Raw genomic sequence first — 11,701 nt, forward strand, 5'->3', positions numbered from 1 at the left:
AAAAAAAAAAAAAAAAAAAAAAAGTACTTGCCTAAGGAGGAAGTCAGCGACTGCGTAAGCATATCGTCTAGCTTCACTTTCCACACCCACATCTGATGAGAGAAGCAGCATACTGAGAATACTCTGTCCCAAGCTCCTTTCCTAAGCACTGCTATGCGGCGGCCCATGGGGCAGTCTTGTCTGAGCCTGACTGCAGCTGTCTAAGGGGGACAGTACTCATCACCACTCCAGAAGGTCGGTCGGTCGGTTGGTAGGTCGGACTGGTGCCCTATCGAGCCACAGAACTGAACACAGCAGCGACCAGTTAATTACGTGCCGACGACTGAACTATTCGGGAAGGCACTGACATCAAGCAGCACATGAAGAGACAACCAGACACATTTGGGCAGAGGGCTTATTTTCATTTAGCTGAGGTGATGGACGGTTTGTATTACAATTACTCTGTCACCACCCAAAAGCTCAAATTCCATATTCGGACCTTATAAAACACCCCTGAAGTGAGTAAAAATATGTAACCACACCATCCATGACAGTGTTCTCATTTCCTCAGACCATGGTCTCCCAAGGAAGTGAGGATGTGAGAAAAAAAAAAACATTATTCAAATTTTCTTGAAGTTTACATTTTAGTTTATAAAATTATTAGGAATTTTATTATTCAAATTATTCCCAAAGTATGTACACAAATTTTAAATGTTTTCTTGTTCATGTCTGATAACAGAGTTTTCTCTAAAAATTTACAACTTAAAAATCTTTTCTTTGAAACATGAGAAAGATAAGGACCCTCCTAAGTTACCTATGTAGCTTGGATATGCCTTAAGACATTATCTTCAAATATCACAAATTATATATTGTGAATACATGTCTTGCTATTCGCATTTAAGACCAGTCCACTATGTCTGTGCTCTGTGTTTACATCACTTCAGAGCTTATTTTTACCTTTTGATAAAACATTATCTACAAAGTTTTCTCAGATATTTAATAAATGAACCAAAGCAATCACTGTGAAAACATGGGCTGCAGCTTCAGCGTTTTCTTCCTTCATCCTGTGCACTTCCTATCAGCCATACAATTTCCTGTCCTTTAGGGTTTCTGACAGATTTTCATCTTTGTGATCTCAGCGCTGCTGCCCAGCCTGCTGGAGCATCCACCCTCTGAACGCAGCATTCACTCTGCCACGGTGCAGCACTGAAATCTGAGAGCGCTGATATTCACCATCACCAGTTATTTTAACTGCAGGACCACCTGGAAACACAAATAGGGAAAAGCCATGTCAGCATAGACTAGAAGGAAGCTGCTGTGTGCTAGATGAACTCTGAAGAGCAATATGAAGAGCAACAGGCAAATGGGGACAGGGCTGATGCCGAGATCTGTGCTGGGTCACTCAGCACTCAGCCCAGGCTCCAGCACACCCACACCTCCGAAGGCCTCCAGGCTTCAGCCACAAGTATGGTTACTGGACATGGGGGTCAATCATGAAAGCAAAATTAAAATGTGAGCAACTAGGCTGAATGGGAAGAAGGTGATGATTATTGGGGCTTAAAAGGGCAGGAGGATCCAGGAGAATGATGGCGGCCAGGGAGGCGACCAGGAAGAACGGGGAGCCCGTTCCTGAGAGCTGCCCAATAACGAGCAAACACTGACATTAGAAATCCTGTTTTCTTCTTCCCCACAGCAAGTCTCTGCTGTTTAAATGCTATTTTCTATGTGCTACACACGGGGCCTGGCTGCTGGTGTTCACACACAACTCTGCTGATGCGAAGGTTTGGGACATTCACTAATTCAATCATATGTCAGCCTGATTTTGTCATAACTACAGTTCCCATACTCAGAACTTTACAAAAGCAATTTTTAACATTTGTCCATTCAAATAAGACATTTCTTTTTTTGTTATAAAAACATAAAGACCTTTTTAACTAAAGAAACTTCAGAATCAACTAATTTCGTGTTCTCAAGGTAAACTTTATTTTTAACGAATACCAAAGGAAACTAAAATGAACAGTTAGAATAGTACTGCTTTTTTTTTTGTTTTTCAGAAATAACTGCTAGGTAGTTAAATTCAGAACTTGGTAGCTGAATGTTGTAAGTCATAATTAGCTCAACCTTTAAAGTAGAGGTCAAATATCCCAACAGTCTTCTCTGTGCTTAACACTAACCACCAGTGAAGTGAGACCCATTGGAACCCAGCTGGAAGTCACATTTCCTACTCAGGTGTGCTGGTGCTTCAGCAGCTAACTACTGTGGGATCCAGTTTCAGCGCACGCGTACCTTATTAGCTGCCTCCAAGGAGCTGATCAGCTTCTGTAACTCCTCTTTACTCATTTCTACCGAGTATGGTTTCACTTCACCATTTTCCTTCACGTCCAGGTGAAGGTTTAAAAGGGGCATCTGCAAGGTGGCAATCTTGTCACTAGAAAGCGCGAGCTGTCGAAAGTGAGGAGAATAATGCACAGTAAAACACAGTATGCTGACACCACTCAACAAACATCAGGGCTTGGGAAGAGCTTACCGCCCCGGTATGATCGCAAATTCTGGGAAACAGGAGAAATAAACTAAACCTGTGGCAGAAGAGCAGGAAGAGAGACGAAAGGAGACAAAACACATACAGGAAGTGGGCAGGAAGAAAGGAAACTGCAGTTAATCCTAAATAGAACACTCTTAATTCTAGGTTGAAACCATGTTTTACTATAGAAATGCAGAAGGGATAAAAGTGTCCGATACAGAAAGAATCAGAATTGTTAAAGAAAAGATTCCAAGATGACAGTTGTGTATAAGACAGTCTAAAAACACTCAGAAACTCTTGGAAATTAAGCAACTTAACTCATGACTGGCTACCAAAACTGTTGATACTAGCCAAAGGGCGTCTAGTCTTCTTCTAAACGTATCTACAGCATCTGCAATTGGCCTTACCTTTACTAGGTACATAATCTCCAGTGTTAAGAATTCTCACAAATCATGATTTTAAATTCCTAGTCATTCTTTTCTGGTGGTGAGGGGGGGCTACTTGTTTAAATATTTAAGTTGGGCAACAAGAACTAAAGGGATTATTAAAGTGACACAAAAGCTTGCGTACTTGAAAACAGCATCCACAGGAACCTTCCCTGCCTAAAAGCACTGTAGTCTCACAACAAAATATAAGACCGAAGCTGTGCATCAGTTACAGCGCCATTTGATAAACAAAAGCGACTACATACTCTTCATGCACGCTCCTTTGAGCCCCTGTCCCCTTTCATCCATGCTTATTTCAGTGTTAAATGTTTATTTAAATGAAACCTCTTACTTAATGTATCATTGACTAATTTGCCTTTTTCATTTGGACCATCAGTGTAACAAATATAAAGTGTTTTCACACTTTGGCTCTACTGTATACTTACTACACTTCTGGTTTTGTGTCAGTATGATAAGCATGTTAATAAAAAGACCTTACACACAGCTGAGCAACAACCAGAACCGCAGAACCCATTTCCTCAGCTAGGACAACAAGTGGCTACTTATGGAGTGCTGAGCCTATCTATCTGCTCCCATCTTTTGTCCTCTTAATCCACAAAGGAGCATGAAGCACTTTCTGGATCTAGGATCATGCCAAAATCAAGAACCAGAATGTACCTGTCTACTAGTTAGGTGCCGTAAAGAACAGAAAGCTGTTCTGAAATTTTTCTTTCTCCACTCTACTCAGCACAACCTTCCTTTTCCAATGTTTTAAAAACAGTTACATTATTACATTATTACATATACTTTCCTCATAGAAGTAAAATCATATTTATCAATTTTGAGAGAGTTATGGCATTTACAACCTCACCAAGGTAACCTAAATAAATACTTCTCCATTTCTGACTGACAGGTCTAGGTAAATTCATTGTCAGTACGATGACATCACACATGGTCTGGCTGCTAGGGTTTTCTTGGAACAGTGTAGTCTTGCAATAACCAATTTTAGGCATTTTTACTTTAAAAGAATACATACACTTAAATATTACACACAAAAACATATAAATAACTGGACTCTTACCTTTAATTGCCAATCAAAATCCTGCAGCTGTGCACAAGAAATATCAACTATTTCTCCTAAAAGGACCTGCTTGATTTCATTTCTCCTACTCTTTAAACATTTCAAAACAGTTTCTTGATGACATGAATTCAGCTGGTTCAACTGCTGAAGTGTCTGTGAAAACAAAGACAAACGGCCAGAGGGTGAGTGAAAAGGACCTACAGCTTCCAGTGTAAAAGCCTGCCATCCCCTTAAAATGACAGTATAATAAAAAGAAATACCTCAGTAACTATAAAAAGCATAAGCTGGAAATGAGTAACCTAGACAGATCTTAACAAGTTCCTGCAAGCCAGACAGTAAAGAACGGCACTGCCTGACGAAGTGAGAGAACTCTGTGCACACAGAGCCACAGCCCTTACAGCAAGAAGTCTCCAAGAAACAGGAGAAACTCAAGAAAAAAAACACAGGTTCTAAACCTGTGTGTGCCTAACTGCACTGCTTCAAAATATACAACACAGCAAAGTTCTATGTTTTTTAAAGAGAGAAATGAGGAAGCACATATTCAGAGGAACAGGGAAACGCATATTCAGAGATATTAACATACTTTTGTTAGTTGCTGCCAGAAGCTCACAGAAAACTTTACTGAGGTTTCAGAACATAAAAACATTAACTTCCACACCTAATCAAATGACATGACATACATACAACACCATACCCCAAAACTTCAAACCACACAGCAGCTTCAAATGTATATAGTAATCCATGCACTGAGCAAATAAAATGCATAATACTGAATTAACAAGTTTGTATCACTGACAACTGTACAACTAAATAAAAGCTAATGAGATAAATATTTCCCAATTTAAAAATTAAGTAACTTAATACCATTTAATACCAATTGAGTAAAGAAAATCAGTGGTCAATAAACTCTTCCAAATGACAGGAAAAGAGAAAAAATGAAATGTCAGTCAACAAACCCAGAATAAAACCTGAAACCTTGTCAACAATATAGCAGGAGGGTCACAGGCCAGTGTCAATCAAATAGAGATCCAAAAATTCTAAGCAAAACAGTGGGTCATCCAACTAATGTGCACATGATGACCAAGAATACATCATGACTAGGCTGGATTTAATGAGTCAATGAGCACTTACTTTAACATCCAAAATTAATCACCATATTAACAAAATAATGGGAAGTCAAAAATGCTGATGAAATGTAATAGCCATTGATGATTTTTAAAAATAATGTCTGCAAAGTTGGAAATATAAAAAATGTATTTAATCTAATCATTAATATCTATAAAATCATGCAGCCGATGACTAGAAGGTAAAATAGTAATTTTCTCCCTAAAGTGTGTGGGGAGGATAGGTCTACTACTATTACTACTTTTTGTTTAATATATATTAATGCATATGAACATAAATATATAAAATAAGTATTAGGCATAAGGAAGGATATAATAGTTAACAGTTTCTACATCTAACAATAACTTAAAAACATTAAAGAGTACTAAAAACACCATCTTTTAGAAATCTAACCAAATATTTGCAAGACTTCAACATTAAAAAAAGAGAGAAATGAAAGCCAATCTAAATAAAGAGACCTACACCATGTTCACAGGCTAGGAAGCCAAATATTGCTGCCAATTCTCCCCCAGATAATACAGAAATTCAGTGCAATCCACACTAAAATACAAACTGCTTTTACAGTTGACAAGCTGATTTTGAAATTTATATGAAGACAGAAAGGACCACGGAGAGTCAATATGGAAGAAACAGGAGGTTGAAGGTCTTTCTACCAGCTGATATCAAGAATTAACCTAGCATATCTTTAATGCTGTGATAATTAAAACAGTGTAAAACTGCCAAAAGCCAGTGCAGAGACTAATGGAATCCAATAGAGTCCAGAGTCAGTCCCCACGCATGCCCACCTGAAGAACAAGGACGGTAAATACATGTCCAACAGATGGCAATGAGTCAGTGGGAAACTGTTCAGGAGAAACCAACAGAGATGGCCCCAGTCACTCACAAAATATTAATCCAAGACACAGCTGAGAGAAGACTACAGACACTAAAACAAGCCTCCACAGGAAAATACACAAAGATACCTTTATATTTCTTAAATACAACAGAGATAGCACTACCCGCCAAAAGAAACACTGGCAAACTGGACTGCATTAACCTCAAAACGTCTATCCCCCAAAAGCCCTATTAAGATAATGGAAAAGCAAGGGACATAATGGATTAAATGTATACGTTCAAAGAAATGCAGATCTAGAATGTCATCCAAATCAACACATTTGTTCTAGCAAATAGAACACCACTTGTTAAAGTAAACAACTCATATAAGTATGTACAAATAGGTCTTGACAAAGTTGTAAAAGCCATGCCCCGTGAGGTCCAACATAAGCTGTCTAATCCTGGCAATCAGAACACACAGGCTTGTTCTTTAGCATCCTGCATTCGTCTGTATGCTTTAAATGTGTTACAGTGGGAGGAAAAAAACAAAAAAACAAAAAACAAAAAACTAAGACAAAACTGTCATGCCCCAGAAAATCCAATGCTGTCTTCCACTCACTCATAATTAGACCTTCAGTTGCTATAGCATGTGATTAGTTACTGAACACATGGGTAGAACCCTATGAACATTGTTAGAACCTCTGGGTGGTGCTTATTATCAGGTAAAGAGGTCAGGATTGAAACTACCTCTTCCTCAGAAAAGTTTCTGCCAACCACAGCTTTGAAAAACGTGGTAACATCTTCTAGAACATGCTTCCATTCAGTTGGATCCCAAACACTACGATAATCCTGGTGGGTAGGATAAGCTCGGCCGCAGATGCCATCAATAATTTTGTGAAGAAACTAGGGGAAGAAAAGGAAATAAAAGTACTTTTAAAAGAATGACAAGACAGATTTCTGTTCCTTGCAGAACACAGATGTTGGCAGCCGTGCTTTTTCTACAAACCAGCTAAGACAGAGAGCCAACTACTTTTAAGATTTATTGTTGTTGGTTTTCATTTTCATTTTGTTGTATTGGCTTTGTTTTGTTTTGAAGACAGGGTCTCACCTCTATAGTCCAGGCTAGCCTCAAACCTGTGGCAATCCTCCTGCCTTAGTCTCCCAAATTTGGGGGTTCCAAGTGTGAGCTATCAAACCCAGCTACATCCCAGACCTTCCATTATGATGGCTACCTTTAGGAAGTAAAATAAAGTTAAAGGTACACTGCTGTTTTCTAGCTTTCCTCCAGGATCTGAGAGTGTCATCTCTAATAATCAAGCACAGTGCTCCTCTCACAGAAAAGCTTCCCACTGGAGCACCATACCCTGGTCTCCCTTTGCCTCCCCTCTCACAGCACACTCTCCTACCCCTCAGTAGGGGTGGTGAGCTTCGTTTTGTCTTGCTCAGAGAAAGCACTGGCCATCTTTCCTTTCCTATGCTCCTTCCACTCTGCACTACCAGCAACTGAAATCATGTGAACCTCACAAAGTATGAAGACTGGATTTGGGGCAAAGCTGCCTGCTACGCCTCCTAGTTCCACTAACTCCTCGTTTTAGTGAAATTCTCTCTACAGGAAAGCCTGGCTTTGTGGGTGAGTTGTTTTCAGCAGCTGCAATCACCTCTTGGCCACATTTAAGTTAGTGGCCACTTCTTTTTTGATTAGGATTAGGTACCTGTCCAGGCGACAGGTCCTCACCATATTCGCTGTGACTCACACAGAAAGCGGTACGGAGTGAGCGTTCGGGAGACCTGAACTAGAGTGCAGGACCTACTCGCTTACGCAGCGGATCTCGGGCTCTACCACCCGAGCTTTCTAGAAGTTAGGAGACCCCACACGCACCCAGGCCTGGGCCATCCCCAGGCCCGCGCAGAGTTCTTAGGCCGCCATTGTGTCTCCAGGGGCCCAGGAAGAATCGTCCCGGCGCCGCCTTCCCATGCCCTTCCCAAAGCCCTCACCCGGGCGCCTTGCTCCGGAGGCAGCTTCTGCAGCCGCCAAAGCGGCGTCCCCTCTTCCGGCTCCATCCCGGAGAAGCAAAGGTACCTGTCACGTGACAGGCCTGGCCCGTAGGCTTCCGCTACGATTCGCCCACGTGATTTTCCGGAGGGCGGGGCCGGCGGGCAGGCTCCGAGTCCTTGTGCGCGTGCGCAAAGCCTCAGCCTTTGGTTTTCCCCTGCAGACAGGAAAGAGAAAGGGTTTGTTTTTTGTTTTTTGCGCTTGAGGGGAAGTCTGTTCACCCGTCCACTTGCTATCTGGAGGAAGAGTTACAGACCTCTGCTCGGTTGCGACTGTGTTCAGAGACAGATCTCATGAACTTTCTTCACTGCAGAAAACCATCTAGTTAGAGTAGCCATAGCCTGTATTTGAACCCAGCGCCTTTTCCCCAGAAATCTGACAGTCAGGTCCTATTCAAGGAGTTTGACCTCAGAGTCAAATTAAAGTTAGATTTCTTTTTTTTAATCTTAAGGAGTATTTGATTTTTTTTCCCCATTTACAAACAACAAACGCAATCCAAGACAAAAGGCAAAGTGAAATGTGAAGTTTAAGGGGAACAACAAATAATGTTTTAAATATATCCAATATACTAGATTAAGCTAAAAGGTTTGTTTGGTTTTTTTTTTATCCGAAATTCGCTATATATTATCAGGTAACCCAAATATGTGCTGCCCAAGCTAAGAAACAAAAACAACCTGCTGGTAAATAAAACCCATGTCTCTACTTACACGTTTACCACGGGACTGAGCCCCAAATTCTTTGAGCTCTAATTCCAATCCAATGCTAGAAAGTCCGTGATAGAGTGAGCCCTGTCTTGGGAAGGTGCCGTTGCAATTACACAGGAAGGGTGATTACGGCCCGACTTAACAAGTTAGGGTTAACAACAGTGTCAGAAAGTGCTGATACACACCCTAAAAGAGAAAGAAACCATCCAAACTGTAAATTATTCTGAGAAACCTGCCCAGTAGTAGCACTTTCAAAGTCAACTTCAAATTCCTTTCTCCAGTCTGTGCCCCTACATTTGGAAGTGAATGGTCTTGGGGCTTTAGCTGTCTTTCACTTAAAACATTTACTACTTTCTAAGTTTTACCATAATACAAATATATCTTTACAACTCACATTGTTCCAGCTAAAGGTCATTGGCTTAAAACACTGTGAATAGGGAGTTCCCAAATATTGTTAAAATGAATAGCTGTCTGGAAATCTATTTAAGTACGTTAATAAATCTAATGATGGGAATTGTCACTGTCACTTATGGAAGTTGAATTTTATACAGTGTAACATATCAGACAAATGTCTGTCAAGCATATAATAAATAACCAACACTTGATTTACTTTTTCTTACTAATTTCCAGTGCAGCCTTGTATGGTCAGTATCTTGCCCATATTAAAGATTAAGAATTCAGACTCAGCGGAGGAATATATATATGCCTTGTCCACAGTTACATGGGTGACAGCTGCAGAGTTTGAAGAGAGAATGAGTGTTCTGCTGTTCTGTCTGTGTAAAGGAAGGCAAACAGGATGCGTGCTTCTCCTGTGGCCATGCAATGTATAAGTTAATTGTGCAAAATGACATCCATCAGGATATAAAAGATAACAAAAGCTGAATCCAGACAACACTGGGCACCAAGAAAAAGTTGACCTTTGAAACATGACTGTATCAGAATTGAACTTCTGGCAGATACTAAATTTAAAATATTACATAAAGTGAGAGGAAAGAGCCCTTAAATAGTTAACGTCTTTTTCTTAGTAATAGCTTGTCTTTGTGTGTATGTAATCTAAGGGATCATTTTTTAATGTTCAACTCTTTTATTAAAATATTGTAGTGTGTGTGTGTTTGTGTATGTGTGTGTGTGTGTGTGTGTGTGTGTGTGTGTGTAAGTTGAGGATAACTTGTAAATGTTGATTCTTTCCTTTTAGGGTCCTGGGGACTGAACCCTGGTATTCAAGCTTGCCAACAAACCAAACCCCTGAAGCACTTTAAAACAGTACCTGTCTGTTCTGATCCTACCTCAGCTAGGTATATTCGGGTTTCGATCTCCCTAACCTCATTTATAGTAAGGGCTTAGAATGCAAATTCTGGAGTTCAGTTTAAGTCCAGCTCTGTAAATCATTGGTAACTGATCTCGTCTGTAGAGCAATGGCGAGCTAGTCCACCTCTCTGGCACGTCTGCTTCTTCATCTCTCATTCTTTACAATGACCATGTGGACTTTACAGGGCTTGTTCTCAGTTCAGACCTGTAAAGCTGTTTAAATAAAGCACAGCCTAGCACCTAGCAAATGTTATGATTCCTTTCTAAGAAGCCTCCTTCCCCGGCCTGTGTATGGCCAAGGCTAAGCAGCTTCCAGAAAAACCACCTTCTCCTCTCTGCTGCTGGGTCAACTGTGCATGGAAGCCTTGAGAAAGTGGTCTGCCTCTCAGATGCACCCAGCCTGCCTTACAGAGCTGAGCAGGCAATGCAGATGAAGGACTGAGATCAGGAGGTGTGGAAGAAGTCAGGGAAGCCTCACAGTATGGAGCAGAAGCTGCAACACCAGCTTCCTCCTTAGAGAGCTCCTTTCTGGGGGCGTTTCCTTATTTTCTATTGTTCTTCCTGTTTTGTTGTTTGTCCTTTGGGGGTAGAGTTTTGTGCACAAAGTGTCAAGTACTTCCTCCCTTCCTTCTGTCCTTTTCCAATTTCTGACAGACATCTACAGTGCATACACATTTGATAAATCATGATACTAAGGCTCATTTCTTTTGTAGCTGCCTTCGCATCAAGATGCAGAACTCCCAGCTCCTTCTCCAGCACCATGTTTGCCTGCACGCTGCCATACGTCTTGCCATGACAATAATGGACAAAATCTCTGAAACTGTAAGCCAGCCCCAATTAAATATTTTCCTTTATAAAAGTCGCTGTGGTCATGGTGTCTACTCACAACAATAGGAACCCAAACTAAGACTCCAGCCAAGTTTTTGTGAATTTATCTATCTCCTTCCCCCAGTGTCTTACTAATGGCATCCATTAATAACCAGTTACACTGATGAGATATTTTCCGATTTATTTTCTAGATTGTATTTGCAACAGAGCCTGCCTTCTGAGTTGTCAGTCACTAAAGAATCAGAACCCCTTGTTTTCTATTATTCTGATATGATCAATCCAATCATCTTTCTTCTGATAATATTATGGGGACTCCCACTCCTTATACAAATTTCTGTATGAGTCAGAGAATCTTAGTCATCTCACAAAGATACCGCAAAAAAATGTAGTAGTTCAACACAATCTCCATTTACTTCTTACTTACACAAAGGTTAGTCTGATTGTTTTTGTTCTCTTAAACCTCCAAGTTCTGTTCATTATGGCTTTGCATAGAGAAAAATGACAAACAAAAATCATATAGGAAGTTTCTAGGTGCCTGACCTAGAAATACTGCACACACTACTCCTACCCGCATCACATCAGCAAAGTCCAACTCCATGGAACTACCCAACTACAATGGATGCTGTTGGGAGTGTCTAGCTATGCTTCCAGGGGGAAAAAAAAGTACACAATTTTACATTTAAATATATGTGTGTTTGGTGTTTGTTTTGTTCAAAGTTTGTTTTTTTTTAATTTTCTTTTGGGTGGGTTGGGGGTGGAGAGATCAAATTTATTTGATGAAGGCGAGTACCATCCAAAAGAGACCAGATTGGAACGATGTTGTGGAAAGGGATCCTAGGAAACCTCTGGAGCCAAATAGAGATC

The 11,701-nt window shown here is 40.5% G+C and overlaps 1 protein-coding gene across 2 annotated transcripts; it reads right to left on the bottom strand.

Moving 5' to 3' along the window:
• Positions 1 to 386: 386 nt before the first annotated feature.
• On the bottom strand, positions 387 to 8,067 carry Commd8 (COMM domain containing 8). 2 transcript variants are annotated; one of them, XM_031342597.1, is made up of 5 exons: positions 7,940 to 8,067; positions 6,692 to 6,847; positions 4,007 to 4,159; positions 2,266 to 2,421; positions 387 to 1,242 (listed from the first exon to the last, which is right to left on the bottom strand). In XM_031342597.1, exons 1-5 carry the CDS (start codon positions 8,003 to 8,005, stop codon positions 1,222 to 1,224), a joined length of 552 nt encoding a protein of 183 aa, XP_031198457.1. In that variant the 5' UTR covers positions 8,006 to 8,067; the 3' UTR covers positions 387 to 1,221. The 2 variants fall into 2 exon arrangements, with proteins under 2 accessions (XP_031198457.1, XP_031198458.1); XM_031342598.1 differs by lacking the exon at positions 6,692 to 6,847 and having other exon boundaries at positions 7,940 to 8,045.
• Positions 8,068 to 11,701: the final 3,634 nt, after the last annotated feature.

The sequence above is a fragment of the Mastomys coucha genome, unplaced genomic scaffold, assembly GCF_008632895.1.
Source record: "Mastomys coucha isolate ucsf_1 unplaced genomic scaffold, UCSF_Mcou_1 pScaffold22, whole genome shotgun sequence".
Taxonomy (NCBI): Eukaryota; Metazoa; Chordata; class Mammalia; order Rodentia; family Muridae; genus Mastomys; species Mastomys coucha.